Source organism: Chrysemys picta, chromosome 16, assembly GCF_011386835.1.
Source record: "Chrysemys picta bellii isolate R12L10 chromosome 16, ASM1138683v2, whole genome shotgun sequence".
NCBI lineage: Eukaryota > Metazoa > Chordata > Testudines > Emydidae > Chrysemys > Chrysemys picta.
The window spans coordinates 29,485,259-29,506,982 of NC_088806.1; the positions used below are offsets into that span (position 1 = coordinate 29,485,259).

A 21,724-nucleotide genomic window follows, 5' to 3' on the forward strand; every position below is an offset into this window, starting at 1 on the left:
GGAACACAACAGTTGTTTTACAGTGTACAGCCACATTCTATAGCAAGTTAGAGGTCAAAGTGAAGATGGGTATCCAAATTGGAGCTGCAAAAGGGATGGATTTGAGAGAGGCAGAATGTTATCGGTAATAAATTATTCTGTCAATCATTTTTCATCCAGTTCTTGAGTCAATAAATTGCAAAACGTGAACATGCCATTCTGTTAGGTGACTGCATTCATTACAGTGTAACAGAACAGCAGTATTCTACAAATGGCTAACTGTTTGAATGCTTTTAAAAATTAAAGACACTGAAACAGGTCTTTAAAAAAGTCAGACTTTGTTAAATTGCCCCAAAGTACGTTAACAAAGTAGCATGGCCTCTCGGTCCACAACAGTTTTGTGAAAAGCAACAGAGGGTCCTGTGGCACCTTTGAGACTAACAGAAGTACTGGGAGCAAGGTCTTGCATCTGAAGAAGTGAGGTTCTTACCCATGAAAGCTTATGCTCCCAGTACTTCTGTTAGTCTCAAAGGTGCCACAGGACCCTCTGTTGCTTTTTACAGATTCAGACTAAAACGGCTACCCCTCCGATACTTAACAGTTTTGTGCTTCTTCGTCCTTTATTATTAAATACATTAAGGGTGGGATTTTTCAAATCACTTAGGTGATTTAGGAGCACAAATCCCATTGAAATTCAATAGGACTTGTCACTTACATCACTTAGGTGCTTTTACCCACCCAAGTATGTGCGCATAATTTGTTTTTAGGGAATTTGACTCCTATGGTTCTGGAGTTTTAGTGCCTGTGGTCTGGACAGGGGAAATGCAACTGCTACTGTCATGCACAGGCTGAATCACTCCTCTCTGGCAGGCCATTTAAAAATAAAAGAAACAACAAACATTCCCTTTTAAATTGTGGAATTGGGTAACACTGTCGTGGATTTAGCATTCTGAACGAAAGCTTCAGAAAAACCTCTCTCCAAGGAAACGATCTCTTCTACAGAACAAGATTTCTCTTTTCAAACTTGCAGAAGGCATTGAAAGATGGCACCAATTAGAGCCTATATGTCACCTAAGGGCCCTAACCAACATAGTGGGAAAACTCATCAGCCAAAACAATAGTGAAGACTAAATTTCCCTGCCCCAAGGACCTGGCTTCATTTTATCCTGCTGCCAAATATGGGAAAAGAATGTCTGGAGCCTTCAGAAGAGCTTTTAAAAAAGGCTATGTTGACAGCACATATTCAGAAATAATTCAGAGCTGAAGAAACTTTAAAAATGATTCTCTTGTTTCGGGAGCAACTATCGTTGTTTGGTACGTCCAAAAATGAGAGTCATTTTCCTTGTTCTTCAGAATACTCAAGTTGGCTTGTGTGACAGACCCAAAGAGAGGGCTAGAGGTAATACTGTCTCCTACAAGCACACCGGAAATAAAGGAGTGCCAGCTAATCACCAATATATTTTTCTACTTTGCACAAGATGGGGTGAAATAAAAGGGGACTAACTCAGACATAGTATATGCCTTTGAAAGAACATAACCATAGTCAAACAGGGAAAAATAGGTCAGGCCATTGTTAGTGAGACGTTAATAAAAAAGGATTTTTAATTATGAAAATTGAAGGCATCTTTACATGAGCTATCCGAAATAATACAAGACACGTAGGTCAGTGATCACAGAAGGGACTTAAAAATACAAATCCACACAACAGCGGCATGTTCTGGCTGACTCAGCATGTTGTCTAGTTGCCCTAAATGTTACATACAAGGTCCTGTGGCTCTAACTAGCACTGCTGTTTTCGCCAAAGAACAGCGTTGGCTGCCTAACAACCACTTGTGAGTCAGAATAGGGAGACAGAAACAGGTCAAAAGATGGGGAGGGAGGATTAAAGAAGGGAGATTTATTTCTAGGCTGCCATAGATCTTGGGGAACCCACAACAATTTTTTAAATTGGAATTTCACCATAGGCGAGCCAAGAATGGACTTCACTGCAACGGGCCACCCTGACTGTGGAGGTAAAGAGTGCAAAGTGAGATTAAAGAATAGTTTTGTAACATTAATTTTTTTTTATTAAGAAGACAGATATTTTATAGTACTTCTCTGTTTGTAAAAATGATATACATGAACCAATACAAAATGTGAATGGGAACATATGGATATGTATTTTCTTACACTGTAACATCGTCCATGGACACCTTAAAACAGAACTGGCCTAAGGGGGAAAAAATAAAAAGGGCAGGTGAGTAAAGAACAAGCTTATTTGCCATCAGTTACACATCCTTCATTAAAGAAAAAGTAAGTTTGTTCTTTCTACACTCTTAAAAAAAACCCTTATGATCTAAACCTGTACAAAGTAATACTCAACAATACATTTCAACAGCGCACTGTATACTGAAGAAAAAAATACATAAACCAATATACAACTAAAATCCATAATTTCCTGGGTTTTTTTTGTTTTGTTTAGTTCTCTTCCAATGTGTGGGGCCGAAAATTTTGCAATCTACCTGAGACGGAAAACACCAATCAAAACACATGAACCTGAGACATGTCAACATTGTAAGTCAAAGTTACATCGGTAACACTGCACTACTGTACACTTTCAAAACAGAAAGATGGGCTGGTCAAAAAAAAAAAAAAAAAAAAAAACCAAAACAGAATGCTAATTCTGTGATCAGTGTGTAAAAAAGCCTCCCCCCAAAACCTTACACTAAAATGCTAAATGCTTCTTGCCCTTGGCTGTGGTTTGGCTATGGGCCCAGCTGGTGCTGAAGGCTCAGAAGGGAGCTGCACTTGACAAAATTTACTTTCCTTTTGTGGATTCTGAGGGAGGGGAAAAGACAAAATACTGCTCAAGAATGGATTTGGTTTTTTTCCCTTTTACATGCCAACCCGTTCCCAAAAGGCTCTTGTGTTGCAGTTGATCTGCCAAAAAGTTAAAAAACAAAACCCACAACTTAAAAATGTTTCCTAAAAGCCCAAGAAGTTGTAACAGATGCAAATTTTTTCCCTTAAATAAATCAGTGTAAGTTTTCTACATAATGTAACAATAATAAAAAATCATCTTTCAAAATCCAAGATTACTCACTGAACAGTTCAGTATAGATATATTTGTTGTTTTTTTATGCTATCTTCTCATTGTGGACTGTTATCTGTAGGTCCATCATAATACTAATTCACATTGTTTTTTCTTCACCTAAATATTTTAAAATCTGTTTTCCTTGCAGTTTTTAATGCAAATCCCCACATTTCCTTTATCAGAAAAGAAAAGAAAAAGGCAACTTCACGTATCCAGTTTCTCCCGAGGCTACAAATCTAAAACATTTTCAAGGTAACTTATTTTTAGTAACTGTGCACCATGACTGCATTCATGCAAGGATCAGTAATTTGTTGGCAGATGGTTCTTAAGGCTGAGGAATGAGGCCAAGGCCTAGTGTATGAAAGGTAAAGAGATAAAAAAATACAACATTTGAGTTTTGATTAAGTGACTGAAAAAGCCTACATGCTGTTATTTCCACCTGCTCTGACCTTTGCAGAACTGAGAAACAGGGCACACCAGCATGAAAACAATAGCGACCCTTCTTCTGTCCCTCCTGCTTTGTCAAACCAAATCTTAAGGAATTAAAGTTTCACACAGTCTCTGGTTGGATCTCTCAGCATGACAAATATCTGTAATATACAGTACATGCAGGCCAGATCCCACTGCCTTCCCTAACTAGCACAAAGAGAAGAAGGAAAAATAATATAAAATCTCCTCATTTAGAACTCTTTGCACACCATGAGGACTTTTCTTTTTCCAGCAAATTAGGCAGAAGTAAGGCCGATTGGGAAAGCTTGATGGAATTGTTTGGAACAGAAATAATCAGAGCAGAACTACCTTTTTTCCCCCCCCTTTCCCTCCTGTGGCAACTCAAATTTGTCCACTTGCATAAAATGAACAGCCTTCATCTGTCAGTTCTGCTTACGGCAACAACAACGAGGATTCCGTCATGCCCCAAACTTGTCCAGACAGCATGAGGGTACCTCTACTGAGCAGTCTACAAACACAGAATTCAAGACAGATTCAATCTCACAGTGACACACCTCACTTGCAGATAACCCTGTGCAGTAATGACTCTCCGTAGCCAACGGAGAGCATTGTCTGAGTCACAGCCTATTTTCTACTCTCCACCACTAGAAAGCATTTGAAACACGGGCAGCCGCAAACAGTTTTCATAGCTTCTTCATCCAAGCCTTTAAGACAACAGAGAAGAATGTATTATGGACACACTGAATTGCAAACTACGAAATCTAAAGCGTGCTGGTTCTCCTCCTCCGATGAGATTGAATTTTGAACAGAAAAATAGTGGCATTAAAATAAAGAAACACTAAAAACAATTAAATCTATTCCAAGGGGTTCCAGCAGGCAATTCCAAAAGAACAGAAAGGGGGAGGGGGAAAAGAAGAAACACACATAACCCGCTCCCCGCCCCCCAAAAATAAAATAAAATAAAAATAAAACAAGGCACAGAATTTTCTGCAAATGACTTAACTAAACTAAATCCAAGCTGGACTTGGCCAAAAAATAAAACCCAAACTGAGGTGTCGAACAGCAGAGTGTACTTTACAAATAACATTTTTTACACAGCCAATCCCGGATCCTCCCAGTCTGACATCTCTCCACCCATTCGTTTAAAACAAAACAAAAAAAAAAAAACGAGAGACACAAGCTGGTTGCAACTTCCAATATCACTGTCTCTGTCATCTAAACTGGGCCAGTAACTGTCCACGGTTGGACACCTCATTGAAACGAAGGCTGATCTAGATGAAGTACTCTTTCTTTTCTTCAGAGTTGTTCTGTCCTCCTTCTGCATTGATTATAGCTGTGTCTGCGTCCGCTGCATCATCTGCTCCTTTGGCTTCATGAGTGAAGTATGTACCTGAAAATAAAGCAGTGAGGTTCTGTGACTCATTGATGGTCTCTGCATAAATGGCTGTAACACTGCCGCTTGCTTTACTGCGAAGCAGCCAGGAGAAAGGGAGAAAGAACCATCACCGGAAGGAAGGAGAGAAGTCTGAATCTAGGGGTTCCGTAGGTGTTACTCAAACCAACAGCTGTGATAGTATTAATCCGCAAGACAGCACAATGACCTCAGACATTAAGCTTGAGATTTTTCCAATGCTGCCTCATGGATTTAGATGCACACTAAATTCAGTGGGAATTATGCATCTAAATTCTGCAGGGAGGCTTTGAAACGGACAGTCTAGGGCATTATAAAAATGACCCCAAGGAAAGAACGAACATGACCGGTTAGGACATTATATAATGACCCAGGGCGAGTCTCTCTCCATGACTGGGTAGATTGAGAACTACCAATAACCATGCTTCTCCCCACCCCTTTTAAAATTTTGTCATTGCAATCAGAGCCTCCAGCACGGGAGGGCGGGGGTGGGCACTTCAGCGGTGACACTGGCAGTGCTCAGCAAAGTACATAGGAGTTCTCAGGAGCACATACAACAAGTGATGATCATCAGCATCCCACACTGACCAAAGGGCCTTAAATGCTCTTATGAGGGGACTGAATTCATTTTAAGTTACTTCATGCCATGTAAGAGTCTGGAATGATATTGCCCCTCCCAGTACACAAGAGTGCAAAAATAAATTAGTATATTCTTAAGCACGTCATGCCCTTCCATTAAGGATGGCATCTCTTTCATCTATCCTCTCCCAATCCTGAGGCGCTTTCCCCCTTCTTCTCGGTCTCTATTGTGTGCCCCCATCTTGCTTTCAGCTTCCTCCCATCCTGTATTCCCGTTTCCTGGATCCCCTTCCACTATACAAGTCCGTCTGCTGCTTTTTCTGTTCTCTCTCCTGCTGTGTGGCAAAACACAGTGCCCTGTATCACTGAGTGTTACAGCTGCCACCACGCCAAACCCTCCCAACGTTGTGTTTTAAGCCTCAGCTTACCTTTATGTCTTGCAAAGTATCGCCCTAAAATGATGAGCAGGCAAAGCATTGCGAACACCACCACGGCCACGACCCCGCCGATCACCGCATGGTCCACGGCCCTTATGGACCCTTCATCACCTGCTCGAGAATCTGTCGAGAGCAGAAGAGGAATAGGAATTTGGGACTTATTACAGGGTGATTTGAAGGTTTGGCTGCCGTTGTGCCCAGGGTTGGAAAAGCCACCCTTTTACTTTTAAAAGGAGAGGGGTAAAGCACTGCAGTGTGTGTGAGTGAGAGTGAGATATGTGGGCAGTTGTGTGCAGACTGGGCCACAGGTGGAGAACCACTGATTCCAATGGGTCAGTTCACACAAGGGTGCAGACAGGCCTGGCTGATCAACTCACAAGGTATTTTTCCACTATGCAGCAGCAGAGTCACCACTAATGCATGTGGAACAAGATCGGGAAGGGAAGGGAGACATGGAATCATCTGCATCTTTTGTGAGGGTCTGTCCACACCTCCATCCCCAATTTCAATTCTCCCTCCCCCCAGGTAAAGGAGATGATCTAACAATTGGCCAGGGAGTACCAGTATGGTGACATCAAATATCAGTTGTATGGAAATATCAACAGGACATTTATTTATATGAACGTTCAATCCCCCAAAATTTTATTTGCATCGCGAAAAAGTAATCAAGTTCTCAAGTTTGTAATTTCAAAAGAAATCTAGGATTATGTGATTAAATACATTTTTTCTCAATACCATTCCATGATGCATCAAATAGCAGAACTCTCAATGCAAACCATAAAACCCTCTTCAAACACAGATAGCGAGCAATAATTGTACATTGCCTCCAACCGCTTTATTTTATTTATTTAACACCTCGCCATGCAATTAATTTTCTTTTATAAGCATCTCTCCCTTAGGATGCCAGTACCTTAGAGAGGAATGACTTATTTGGCGGGGGAACAACTCTGAAATGAACCCGGAATGAGCTATGGCCATGTAAAATGAATGTATAGCAGTGTAAACAATTTTAATTTAAGAATGCAGCTACATCAACCCTTGCTGCAATTCTAATGGCAACCGAGATTTATAATGTAGTAAAAAACAATTATTCTCCCGTTGATTAATACATTAACATTTGGAATGGAAGCTAAACCATTGTCTTTTTTTTTTTATTGAGTCAAGCGCGACACCTCTATTAAAATGATTTACTAGCCGTACCTTACAATTTAAGCACAGCAGCAACAGAAACGGTAAAAATCTTTTAACTTTACATGATTTGTGAAGTCATATGTGAAGGATTTACCATTTAAATCTTTCACTACAAGCAGCACATGGCCTATAAATCTGTCCCACATGCAGTTGCCTGGACACCTAAGAGAAATGCATTTCACCAGGAAGACTGAGAGTGCAAATTCAAGTCAATTTTTAAGAAAGATTTATCTCCGTCTCTCTCCAAATAACAGAGCAAATCTCTGAAGCCTCCACCTCTAATAATATTTGAAGTTTATCGATCAAGTGTACAGATCCGTGACAGCTAAAGGTAATGGTGCTCTTTTGAGCCGAAACCTGATACAATGTTTTCAGCGGGAGCGCAGGATTTACACTTTCTATCGATATTTCCAATTCTGTTCTAAGATTAAGAACTGAAGGATGTAAGTAAATAATTCGTGACCGAGAGCTCCATAAAATGCATTTTAATTAAAACAGTTTAAATTAAACAGAAAAAAAAATCTTAAAGTGTTTCTTCGAGTTGCCTTTTAAAAGTAACAGAACAAAATGGGTAGAATTGGCATAAACTAAGGAATGTCTAGGTTTAATTAGGTCAAAGTAGGTGCACATTAAAAGGACAAAATGAAGAGCAGCCAATTAGACAGAACCCTGTTAAATAAAATCCCCCTCAGCAATATATCTAATACGTTAAGTGTGGCAAAAAATATTCTCCTGTTAGCCAAAAGCTTTCACTACTGGGGTAGCTCTGGCATGATATACATAGAAATCATTTAACTATGATTAGAATGTACTAGAGAAATGTAAAAGCGTGATATGGGTTAAGACTTCTTGGTGCTCACAAAACAGTGCCTACAAATGGCAGGTATATATCCCATATAGGTTATTCCTGATTAGAAAAATGAAATGCAAAATTCTCTCTAACATAATGACAAAGTGTATCTGAAGGACAAAACTTATCAGGAAAGCAACCAATGAAATATTTTACTCAGTTGAAAAAACATAAATGTTGATCTCTCAATGAGGAGAATTAACTAATCATGACCTGCCAAGGGTTTCAGATCCAATCAGGTTTTTCCCCCCCCCCCTCAAGTAAATTTTTCATAGCTGGGTGGAGACAAACAGGAAGAAGATATTTACAATACAGAAGATACATGTACAAAGGTAACTAATTCAGAGAAAGGTGCAGATCCTGAAAACTAAGGGCAGAGAAGGGCTCCCAGTGACTGCAAAATATACCCTGAAAAAATTTCTCCTAAGAAGGGCATTCTCTGTTACCCGAGCTGCAGACATGTGCCTTATCAGAAAAATACATTTGCATTTGCTGTTGTGGCCAGAGGTGTAATGACCATGATTACTGACAGCTGCTCCACCCAAACATCATGTCCCCCTTGGCACCTAGACTACAAACATACTAGGGGCAGGGACTGTGTTACTTGTCAATATAGCACCTAGAACAATGGGTGATCCCTGACTGGTGTTCTAGGCAACCCTTCGAAAATCATCTCATTCCATGTTCCAGCACAATATTTAAGGTCTTTAAAAAGTCATTTTCCACAAGACAACCAAAGTTGGCTGATCCACTCAGTGGTCATTTAAGACAGGTTTCACTGTATTTATCAATGTAACCAATTATTTTTATTTGTTCTAAAATCTATGTACACTCTTCACAGCTACTTACAGCAGAAGCACACCAATTCAACAGGTATCTTCCAAGTCTCACTCTGATCACACAATTAAATAACGCCCCACACTAACTCACCTATCTTCCTCAGTTTGTTTATTGCAGTTATATCAGTTAACTCCAAAGACTGGCAACATCAGACGTTATGATTTCTTAGTGCTGCATCCTCTCTGACAGAGAGATGGACGTACCCCAAATTAAGAGTAAGGATTTCTTGCTGACGTTGGGAACAGTTAGGGCAAAGTATGCACATCAAAGCACATCTGTACCATGTGAGAGCACAGCCCAAGAATTGGAGCCAAGATGCATTTTGCTTGACCCAACACAGATGGAGAAAAAGAAATATAGGACCAGAGCTTCAGATGGTGTAAATCGGCATAGCAACAATTACAGTGGAGCTACGTTGGTTTACCCCAGCCGGAGATCTACTGAAGTGCTGTGCCAAAGCCACTGGCCTGACAACTCCTTGGTGGTTTCTGTTCAATCTGTAATTAAGTCAAGAGCAGTGAGTCTTTAGTCGTGTCCCTGCTTCCCTGAGTACTGACTTTCAAACACAGCTTGACAAACATTTTTGGCCAGTACAGCTTATTAAATATGATTTCTTCCACTGGGACAGGCACTATTTTTCTTAATTATTTTTATGGAAAACAATATTTTTTTTCCAAGTATACGCTCCAAGTTTATTTTATTGCGTGTATGGCTAAATAGTCTAAGTTTACGTGTTAATTAAAAATTAAATACAACACACTGAGGATGTCTAGTACTTGCAAACCATCTAGAGACAAATCTGAGAGTCAGTCAACAGTGCACTTTTGCCTTAGAGGAAAATGGCTTCATATTTGTATTAGATCATCAAACGAAAGGAACTTCTCTCAGAGTCTGACTGCTAATACACTGGATGTTTATTCCCTAGAAATGCTGTACATATTACTCAATTAAAACAGTATTACCCAATCAGATGTATTTATGCACCTGCTCCCACTTCTCCCATCTTCACAAACAGCCTTCAGCTGAGGAAAGGTAAGTCACCTCTGCAGGGACTCTGCCAATGCACCCCACTCCTGACCTGCAGAACCTCCCTGTTACGTCTGTACTGAGTCTCCCACAAAGCTCTGCCAATACATGCTAATCCTGTCTTGCAGCCCTATTCTTCATATCCTAGGCCTTGAGCAGAGTCTACCTGTTGTCTTAAATTGTGTGGCTGTTTCATAAAGTTGACAGATAGGGACTCAGCTGACTCCCTGATAACTCATCGCATTTGTGACCCAAGATAAAGTTTTAAACTCTGCCTCCAGAGAGCACAGGCTCTAAACCATCAAGCTCCATCCTTTCGTGTACATATTTCATGTTTAGCAGCCTGCAGCCAGCTTCATAGAGCAAAATAAAACCACCACTGCCTCTGCTTCATGTAGTCTCTCTCTGGGCAGTTTGGCTACTTGCCATTTCAACTGGGAAAGAAAATTCAGGGGATATTTAAAGCTCATTATTTATTTATTTTTAAATGGAAAATGGAACAACGGATGCAGTCTAGCTGCCAGTGGGCATCCAGGAATTCCTGCACCTTTAAGATTACACCTGGGAGGCAAGGCCACTGTTGATCCAAACTGAGGCCTCAAGTGAAGGATTCATTTCAGAAATCACGCTCAGCTCCACTCACAAGTGGGTCAGTGTCTCACTGATAGGAAGAAAGAAAGTTCCCGAAATAACAATGATCATAGAAAAAAATTCAACTTTCTTCCCTCCAGACAGATGGATCAGCCTTTCTGCTCTTATTGCCATTGCTTATCAGTGTTTGGAATGGGATTTTCAAGAAGAGGAGCTTACCATCTAATGGCAGGGGCTGACTGCGTTTAAGGACTTATATGGCTTTCTGTCACCATACACCAGAGCATCTGGTGCCATCTCCTCTTCTTCCCCTGTTGTCACTAATTTCTTCACACCTTTTTGTTCTTCCTCTTTCTTCACGTCTCCATATTCATGCCTTAGCCACCACTCTCCACTAAGCATTGAAAGATAAGCATCACCTCTCTTACCCAATCCTACATGCAGCACCACTGTCAGGACACTTAACACTAATAGAGTTTCTGACTACTAATGCAGGAAGCGCTAATGAGGCTTTTCAGTGGGACAGATATCACTGGGGAATCACTTGGTGGCATCTGACCCAACCGATCCTGAAATGAATGAACCTTTATTTTTAGGGATGACTGGAAACAAATCATTTTCCTTTTATTTTAAAGTGCCACAGGGCATCAGATCAGGCTATTTAATTTTTCCTATTAAATTACCCAAGTGCAAAATAAACAAAAAAAATTCACACCTGAGATGGGAACTTACCTTCTTTTTTACTTGTGCTTTAGATATAGGGAGTAAGAACCCCATCCTGTAGCTCAAACACACAATGCTACTATTGACATTAGCAAACCTACAGTGCATACATTATGGCCACACACACATGCACGCTTTTCCAGATGGTAGAGCTCTTTCCTGGACATGCATGCTGAGTTTTCAGCTCAGTTACTAGCCCCGAAGATCAGGTGTTGTTACAAACAATGACTCAAGCCCCTTCAGAGCAGGGGTGGGGAGGGGCATTATCCTAACACAGGGAATAGTCAATGATTAATGCCAATTCTTTGTTGGAAAGAAAGGGATGTTGGAGGGAGGGAAGAGAGGAGAGTGTAGCGGAAGCAGCAGCTTTCAGAAATTGGTGGCAGGAACAAAGATTTGACCTTAAAAAAGGCATCTGCTGAAAAATGCTGCCCCCAATTTACAAAACCCACTGTAGCTTCATATCTATGATAAAAAAAATCAAACAACTTTATTACTGAAGGGGGAACAGGCTAGATGGCAGGAACTGACAAAATTGTTTGCTAATCCTAATATGTTATTCTTCCTTAAGATTTGCTTTGCTCAGCACCAATTCAATTACAGATGCTACAAATCCTTCTGACATTTAATTCCCTCTTGTCAGAGAGTAGGAAATGTATACATGCTCCGCTTTCCCATTAAGATGTTAATATACGTTGGAGCACGCTGGTCTCGAAAGGGCACAGCCTTTTTAAGGGTGTGTTTGGTTGAGAGGAAGCAATGTAGGAAGGTAAGAAACAGGTGAATATACAGTGTTGCATGTTGCTCTCTGAGCAGCATGCAGTGGTACAGCACTATTCAGCAACTACTTTGCACCGTAGCAAAAGAAAAAAAAAAATCATCCAAGTACGGTTCTAATATGTCAAAGCATCTTAAAGGAAAACTGCAGTGATTTGTTTCACCACCTCCTTAGAGGGCTATATTCATAACTTAATATAGATTGAAACAATGAATTTTTAAACACTGTTGTACTGCCTCCATTGAGGGAAAAAATGGAGCTGACAACTTTGAATTGGGGGCTGATACAACAGCGAATGTCTCAACCAGGGGATCAGCTTGATATGAACTAACAGCAAGAACATTCTGCTCCCACTTAAAAGCACAGGGAATTGGAGACTTTGGAAGTTATTTTAATTTTTTTTTTAAACTGGATAAGCCAACTGTTACATTATCCACAAATTAAGAAATATCCGAGCTTTGACAATATATTAAACCTGAAGTTTTCCTTGAAACGAGCATATCTGATAAACAGTATACATAAGGAAAAAAGGAAACGCTCTTTTGTATAGTATCTATTCAACACCATAGATCTGTTAGATATAGTTCCAGATTTCTGGGGAGGATGGATTAAATAATACAGTTAATAGTGAACCCATGGCAGTGTGCAATCTGTAGAATTTCAGCAAAAACAGCGAGGTGCCACAAGGACTCCTCCTTGTTTTTGCTGATACAGACTAACACGGCTCCCACCCTGAAACCTGTAGCATTTCAGTTCTTTGCGTACCTGTTTTTCTGGCTTAAGGAAAAATCCCTAGTGGCCTCATGTTTACCTTTTGTGAGAGGGAGGATAAATTAGGAGAAAACAGTCGAAAGTACCATGTTGGACTATGAAACTGATCAGTGAAACTGCTTATGCATCTTTTGATTCCAGACAAATTTCTGTCCAGAATCATTTTCACAGTACCATATGTCGTTAATTGCTGCTTTTTAAACCTGAATATCCTGTTTTAATTAATTTATAGTTTTAAAGACTAACAACTACTTAACCCCAGTTTCCAAAGCGGACATGATATTTTGGACTTCCAGAGAAGTAACTGTTTTAAAACAACCAGAATACTGGAGACTATCGATTGTCTGAAAAGAAGGGAGTGGATTTTGGTGGCAGTTTTCGGATAGTGTGGGTTAAAACAGCTAGAGCAAGATTGGAGCTCTGGGCTAGACTGTGGCAGATCTTTTCCAGGTAACTGGTGAATGGTTCTGTCTGATTCTGTGTTCACTGGGCCATTTTTTAGATGTAATATTTTGTATTTTCCAGATCCCTTGAGTTTCTTTTTACTCTTTGCAAGCGGTGAGAACTCAAGCCTCAGAGCTTGAGAACGACTGGATAAGATACGACAATGGACTCATCACTTGCCCGAATTTAAAATCCAAGTCATATCTGATTTAGAAGTTTTTTTGTTTGTTTTTTGTTTTAAAAAAAAAGCAACACACCCGTAAAACCACTGACCGAAACGGAATGTTTTATTTTAAAAAATCTGCACAAGAACTGAAAGCCCTAGGTGACCAAGTTCAAGTCCTAGATGGAATTAAGGCCTGGTAATTAAAACTGAGAAGCTGGGTTTATATCAGCCTGTCCCCCTTGCACAAAACAGCTGCCCCCATAATGAGTCAAGGTTCTTCACAGTAGCTCCCGGGGTGACTAAAGGGATGAAGGTTTCTTCACAACACTCCCAACCCCCACGGTGCATAGAAACTTTAGGTTCTGAACTTGATGTCCAGCACCGCATCACCAGGCCAGACTAGCCTCAAGGACTGTTTTTAACAATGCACCTTCACAGTGGTTCTTAGTGCAATTCCATGTGCTCCACCATTGTGGCTCATTAAGGCTCTATTTCTACCACCTGGGGCACAGTGTAACTAAAGCACTTAAGGAGATATAGTTTGTCCCACCTCTGGCTCAGGGAACAGAGTGTTTTACTCCACTGATTTACTGCAGCTGCTATGTCTATTTTTTCTGGTTTACATTCTGCTATGGAGACCAAGGTCTTAAAACATTTTCTGGGGGGAGAAATAGGGGGGTAACTGACAGCTCTGAAGTTTCTTCTGTGCACATTTGTACTGTAAAAGCAGAAGATTGATAGATCCCTTTGTGCATGCGCAGCTTGGCCGTTAATTTCGGCAATTGAGATTTACCGCTGTACTCCCACAAAAATTTCTTAACAGCACTTCCATTTCTAGGGGGAAATTAATTTTTAAGCTATGATGTGGGACAATTTTTTTTAAAGTCTCTTCGTAGCTACCATACTACTCATGTTTTTGCAATACATGGATTGTGCTGGAGAAGGGAAAACAAGTGATGCTTTTTAAAAAAAACCCTAAGCCCAGTAAATATCTTACTTTTAAAAGGTAAAGTTAATGAATACCATTTTCAAAAGTGCATATGTGACTTAGGAGACAAAGTCCCATTTTCCAAAGTGACTTAGGAGCCTATGGCCCATTGACTTTCAATGAGATTTAGGCTCCTTACCTAAATCACGTTTCATAATGGGACTTCGGCCGCTAAATCACTTTGGCACTTTTGAAGATGTTACCCACTGTGTAAAAGGCATAACAACATGTAATAAAAAAAGCCAGTCTATCTCTGCTAATAACTAGGAGGCTAAAAAAAACATTGACCATGAACATTTTCAAAGTGCATTTTCTAATTAAAGAAGTACCTTGATTGGTCAACTTGCTTTGTGGTGAGTTTTATCAAGCTGCCTATGAAAAAGGTATCAGCTAAAGCAGCAATGGGGTTTGGGATTTTTCGTGCCTGTCATTAGTTTGGAGAAATGTGTCATGTTCATCCATAAATAGGGAAGGATTGGAATTGCTACCCGGATGCAGTAGGAATGGATGATATTATTATTCATGATGACAGTTTAGCATTAAGTGCGCTACACCTACTCTAATTTATTGATGGACTGTTTAAGACTGGTGTTAACCTGTTTGTCTTGTATTATAATTGAATTTGGTCTCTAACTTAAACTATAGAAATTCAAGGAGTTCATCCTTCTTCAATCAATAAGCTCCTCTGCAGTGACCCATTTCAAGATAGCTTCATAAAAAATAATGTATCTTGTTTTAATAAATTTAATCACTATGACAGCTGCTCAATTTTTATTGGCTGTTTCTTCAGACATCTCTCTGCTAGAGAATGAAGCCACGCTTACAATCAATAGTAATTGATTAATCAGCATCCCCCTTGAACAAAGATGCTAATCAGGTTTTGATTAGCTAATCAAACCAGATGCAGAGGCTACATGGTTTTTCCTTGATTGTTCAGTGTTTTACAAGATGTGTATCACCACTGTTGAGAAAAGTAAGATGACTATAATGCATCTGTGGGGAGGGAAGATACAATTTACTGAATTAATTTAACTGGATTATTACAATCATAAGCAAAAAAACATCTTAGCACTTGTGACAGGTGAGTGATTGACAAGACTACAGCTATGATACCCCTGATACTATGGTGCCAAGGAGGGGTTGATGGGGGAATAATTTCATGAGTTCCTGTGAGCATAAAACAAATTATTTCACAGCAATAGGGTCTTATGTTACAGAGCAAATGTTTGAGTCATAGGGACATATGTACCTCAAGCAGCAAAAGTCATACAGGCCACTGGAACCTACCTACCTAGATGCAGGGGAATAGATGCATTATATAAAATTGTACTGTTCGGAGAGCCCCCGGGGGGAACTATTTAGCAGGGTGTGAATACCAGAAATAAATGTCATACTGCGCAAACCTTGTTGCTGAACTAGCATTTAATGATGCCAGAGCTCATCAATAATTCTGTCTGGAGGGGCTTCCTGTTCAACTCTGGGTGCAATTCAAGGTGTTGCTCTTCATTTTTGAAGCCCAACGTGCTTGAATATCGGCTAGCCACCAAAATGCCAGTCTCCCAGCATACATGTAAAGGAGATGAGATCAGCTGGACACTCACTCATAGGCCTTAGAACTGGAAGTTTGGAGGCTGGGCATTTTCAGTAGGTGGCTCTCAACTCGGAACTTACCTTTACCATATGTCGGAAAGCCTGAGTTTGCTGACTGACCTTCTGGGCATGACGGACGGCCCATCTGGCTACCCAGGGTATGTCTACGTTGCAATAAAACACCCGCAGCAGGCCTGTGACAGCTGACTTGGGCTTGCAGGGCTGGGGCTGTAGGACTATAAAATTGCAGTGCGGACGTTTGGACTGGAGCCTGGGCTCTGGGACCCTCCCCTCTCGCAGTGTCCCAGAACCCAGGCTCCAACCTCAGCCTCAATATTTACACTGTAATTTTACAGCCCCATAGCCTGAGCCCCTCGAGTCCAAATCAGCTGACCCTGGTCAGCCACAGGTGTTTTATTGCAGTGTGGACATACCCTCAGACTTTTGCTTAAGGGGTTAGTGTATGCTGGTTTATAGCTAAGGAAGAGGATGACACTTTTGTAATTCTAAGTGACGTTGATGACTACAGTTGGTGGCGTTCATCTCTGGGCACATGCGCATAAGTAATAAAACAGTTTTTAAAAATCTACAAAATATTAATAACCTATAGACCAAGTTCTCAAAACAGATGGTCTGTTTTACATCTGCAAAAACATACCAAATGGGCATGTGCTCGTGCAAACAGGACACCTTCTCACCCACTTGGTATGGGCAGCAGGTGTGTTAGCAATGGATTTCGTGAAGATTTTTGAAAATGTAGCCCTACATTTTAAAGCTTCAAATAGAAAAACACACCTATCAGCAGAAAATATGCTATCCTGTCAATGCCTCTAGACAGAATGAGTCACTGGCTGCACTGGAAGCAAAATGGGAAAATTAAACAAAAATTATTACCTTGTCCCTATGCCAGTCAGTACTGTCCATTCCCCAACAGCCTGCTACACTCCGTTTGAGAGTTTGTGCTGTGGTCAGGAATTTGAGAGACTGGCAGCTCCACTCAAAAAGCAGCAACAGGAGTGATGGAAGAGATTCATTTCAGCAATCCGACTACGGAATTCCTCTCTAAGTTATTCAGTTAATTGGTTATACTTTTTTTGTTCCAATTAACTATCAAATCAAAACAATCATTTCCCCTCCATACATTGATACATCACAAACACCTGGTACTTCTTAGCTATCAGGACTGGCTCAGGCCTGAGGTATCCGGTATCAGCACCGCCGGGCTCTACAGCTGTTGTACAGCTCATGGGATGTCTTATTCGGATAAAATGCACGGTAGTTCAATTATGTCTAACCACTTGGCCAATTTACACCTCTAGTGGCACACACAAAAAGACGCAGATAAGTTTACTGCGAATAAAACAAAAAACTTTCTATGAATTAAAAAAAAAGGTATAAAATTGGACTTTTTTTTTTAAACTACAAAATGGAGAAGCATCAAATCAAGATGATGCCTCTGGGCAGCGCTGCTCCCAAGTACCTATGGACCCTGCAGCCAGCCCCCCTCAACAATTGCCAGGAGTCCCACAATGGAAGCAGGACTTAAAAGTGGGTCTGCTTCACCATGATTTTGTGTACTATGGAAAAGCCCCATTCTGATGCCTGAAGGGGAACCCATATGGCCCATTTCTTTCTTGACTGTTTAAAAGTCTCACATGGTGCCTCACAGTTCACGTGCACTCAAGACCTCACAGCACAAATAAAAATGGATCAGTAAAACGAACAATTAAAAGTGAAGCAGTGACAGCAGGTGCTAAATTAGAGTATTTAGAATGTTCAGAAGGAGCTCATCTGACTAGATGTAAGTGAGACCAAGTGATTTAACATACATCTATGTACCATAGTTTATGTCTGTGTTTCAACTACAACCACCCCTCCCAAATCACCCGCTGAAGAGAGGTTTGTTTCTTAATTTGTAACAGTAATGCCTGCATTTGGGAAATCAGCAATAAAACCTACTTGTGCAAGTTGCTCAGTCTGCTGTGAAAAAAGGTTCAAAGCATCTAATTAATTTACATTATAGCGCGTGATAAAAGAATTGTCCCTTTCTCTCCCCATTTGAGATAATCATGTCATGACAATTTCCCAGCACAACATGAAGTAGCAGGCAGGGTGGATTTAGCGCAAACTGCATTTTTATAGACGTTCATACAATCCAACATCCGGGAGTGTTTTACAAATGTAACAAAATTTCAACTGAACCATTCTCTAATTAGGATTAAAATATTATTTCAAGCCACTGAACTTACAGTTGCTGTTTGACAACCTGAAATATGAATCACATCGTATTGCATACATTTCCCTGCCCCCATTCTGAAATATGTTAATATGTAAATGCATGCCAATATTGAGAGAGGAAAAAAGAAGCAGAAAACAAGTATATTTCTAAAAGACAGGCTTCTATATTTCATTGCTACACAACAGCAACTGTGCAATGCAAAATGGCCAAGATGCAGAAATCAAAGTGGACGCAGTATCCACAGATTGAACACAACACTGTTTTACCTAATTACTCGCCCTTACCTGAGAGATCCCCATAGTCCAGTTCCTCTGCGGAATTTGGCAACCGAGTAAAGCCTTACAAGTAAAAACAAACTCGTTTTTCTTTATATTCCTCAAGGGACAACAATAATACACTTAACAATTGAGGATGGGTTTACTGGAAAAAAAAGTGAGTCAGTCACTTGCCACCTTTGGATGGTTTGAATAGATTAGCTTGTAAATGCAGTTCTCCAATCGTCTACTTTAGTACTGAGAGACTGTCAGAAAGATTCCTCAGTCTACACGATTTAAAACACATGAAACATGAAGGTGAATGTTCAAAATCACTCATCCATAACAGCATGCAAAAACCCTTCCCAAACCTTGATTGTTAACTGTCAAATGGTGTGATGTATCACTTTATTACAGTTCTATTTAGATTACACGTGTGTGTATGTAAAATTTTATTTCTAGTTACAATACAAATTGAAATCCTTGGCCAATGTTGACACAAACAGCATTTTATCAATTTATGGATATCTTGGATAAAAAGGTTACCCTACCTTTCCAGAACTACTGTTCTTTGAGATGTGTTGTGCATGTCCATTCCACTGTGTGCGCGCCTCGTACACAGCGTCAAGAGATTTTTTCCCTCAGCAGTACCTATCAGGGCAGCAGGAGTGCCCTCTGGTGCCTTCCACTGCTGCATCCAGGTATAAAAGGCCACGCTGCCCCCGACCCCCCTTCAGTTCCTTCCTACTAGAAAGGCTCTGATAAAGAGGGGGAGGAGGGTGGGTCATGGAATGGACATGTGCAACGCATCTTAAAAAACAGTTACAGAGAAGTAGATAGGTTTTTTTTCCCCCTTCGAGCAATTGCACATGTCCATTTCACTGTAGGTGACTCAAGCAGGGAGGGAGAACGCACATGTGGGCCGAACAAACACTGCTACCTAAAATCTCCAATTAGAGGTGCAGGGATGCAAATACACCTACAGTGAGCACCCATAGGGACACTACTCAAAGAAGAGTGAATGTTGACTTGGCCACACCGGGGCTATTAGAATCTTGCTTGACTTTGGACAAGACTTTGGGTAGGAGCAGAACTGGAGGGAAGGCACACAACAGGCCTTCTGACCAGGGTCAGAGGAACGCATCAGTCAGTGAACCTGGGCTGTGAATTGCTCAGGAACAAAAAGATGACATTTTGTTTGCGCTTATTGTAAACAGGTCCACTTGGCGAGTTCCCTGCTGCTAGAAAATGGACCTGGACACATCTGGGCTCAGATACCATCGCGGTGATCTGCAAACGACCTGCTCAGGCAGTATACCAGAGTGTTTTGAACTCCTGGAAGGTAAGCAGCTCTCAGGTTGAGAGAACTGGCGATGTAGAAATTCCAAAGGAGGATTGCCTCCCGGCATAATGTTGTCAAATGGGCTCCCTCTGGTTTGCATACTTAGAACACGGCTTCCGCGCTGTCTAAGAGTACCAACAAATTCCGCCCCTCGATACACAGAAGTAACACCACAAAAGCCAAACAGATGGCCCAAAGTGCCCCAATATTTATATGGAGATTTAGATCCTCGAGAAACCAAAGGCCCTGAGTCTGAAGGGGACCTAAGTGAACTCCCCAATCTAGATCCAATGCATCTGTGACTAGAGTGAGTGACTTATGGAGGAGCAAAAGGAAACTCCCTCGTCAACACTTGCAGGTTCTACCCCTGCCCCGGGAGGACAAGATCTGAGCAGATACTTGAACTACCAGGTCAACTGACGATGGGCCGGTGAGTACACAAGGGCTAGCCAACCCCCTGGCATGCTGCACCACGTCATGCACACCACTATCTCTCCTAGACGTTTGAGGCAATTCTGAACCACATTCAGACAGATCATGAGCAACAACCTGCCCTGACTGGAACTTCTGCTCCGGCAGGAAAGCCCTGGGATTTGTAGAGTCCAGGACGGCCTCAATGAATTCTATTTGAACAGGTGTCAGGGTAGATTTCTCTGTACTGATTAGGAACCCTGGTGCGTTGAAAGCAGACTGAAAAGTGGCTACACTATAGAATACCTGAGACCTGGACCAGCCTTTCACTAGCCAGTCATCCAGGTAGGGGAATACACAGATTCCTGGCCTTCGCAGGGATACTGCTACTGCAGCTATGCATTTTGTGAAGATGCGAGGGGCTGCTGTGAACCGGCAGTGGCTTCCATTGACCATGAATCTGAGAAACTTTCTGTGGCTCTGGTGAATCACCACATGAAAATAAGCATCCTTTAAATCAAGAGCAGTAGACCAGTCCCTAGAATCTAAGGAAGGGAGTAACAGGTGCTAGAGTAACCAGCCGGAATTGTGTTGTCTTTTGGAACTTGGTTAGCTGCTTTAGATCTAAAATAGCCCTGATACTCCCTTTGCCTTTGGGATTAGGAAGGAATGGGAATAAAATCCCTGCTCTCTGAAGGGCATGGAACTTCCTGCATGAGCTCCATGAGGAGAGGAGACAATCTCCTGAAGTAGCATGCTCTCGTCAGAGTGGTCCCCAAAGAGTGACGGGTACAGAAATAAATCGAAGGGCGTACCTCACTTCCACTGTCCATAAGACCCACTGGTCCATGTTGATGCGAGTCCAAACAAACACTTAGGAAATGGGATAGGTGACTGGAGTGGGGAAAGATGGCACTGTGGGGAGGGGTATACTGCTCTTAACCAACAGGTCAAAATGATTGTTCAGGGGACCCAATCTGCCTAGAACTGGCAGCTGCAGAAGAGCAGGGAGGAGATGGTCACCTCTTGTAACTTCTACTCTTTGTGGAGAGGTTCTGGGTATGTGGCAAGAAGGGATGAAGGTATTGGGAAAGCTCTGGATGGAACGGCTTTCTTATTGCCACTGGTGTGTAAGTCCCCGGAGACATAAAGGTCACCCCTGAATCCTTAAGACTGTGAAGCCTCTCCTCTGTCTTATCGGAAAAGAGTGCGAGGCCTTCAAAGGTTTGTTGCACCTGTGGGGGAAGACCTGATGACTGCAGCCAAGATGAACATGCCGAGTGATGATCGAAGCCATTGCTCGAGCCACAGAGTCCACCACATTCAGGCTCGCTTGCAAAGCTGTCTTGGCAACCAATTTGCCCTCCTCCACCATAGAAATGAACTCCTGCTTTTGGCTCATCAGGAAGTTTGTCTCTGAACTTCAGGATACTTCAAAGGCCCTAAGCTGTTAAGCTCCTGTGCAATAAAGCTTCCTGCCGAACTGGTCTAACTTTTTTGCTTCTTTTCCTTTAGACCTTTAGGCCTCGTGTCTCTCTTATTTAGCAGCAGCAGCAAATAACAGGGAGCCTGGAGGAAGGTGATTATAGAA

At 41.4% G+C, this 21,724-nt stretch overlaps 1 protein-coding gene across 11 annotated transcripts in view; it reads right to left on the reverse strand.

Annotated features, from left to right (window-relative positions):
- Positions 1-2,019: 2,019 nt before the first annotated feature.
- CADM1 (cell adhesion molecule 1) overlaps positions 2,020-21,724 on the reverse strand; it is a 293,287-nt gene continuing 273,582 nt past the window's right edge. For 7 of the 11 annotated variants that reach the window (XM_005291394.5, XM_065569020.1, XM_005291391.5 and 4 more), the window contains 2 exons: positions 5,921-6,052; positions 2,020-4,892 (listed from right to left, as the gene is read on the reverse strand). In XM_005291394.5, coding sequence (XP_005291451.1) covers positions 4,774-4,892; positions 5,921-6,052 — 251 coding nt within the window. In that variant the 3' untranslated portion in view covers positions 2,020-4,773. Of the gene's footprint in view, positions 4,893-5,920; positions 6,053-18,410; positions 18,465-21,724 lie in introns of all 11 variants that reach the window. The other 4 variants (XM_005291392.5, XM_005291390.5, XM_065569016.1 and 1 more) reach the window with 1 other exon arrangement.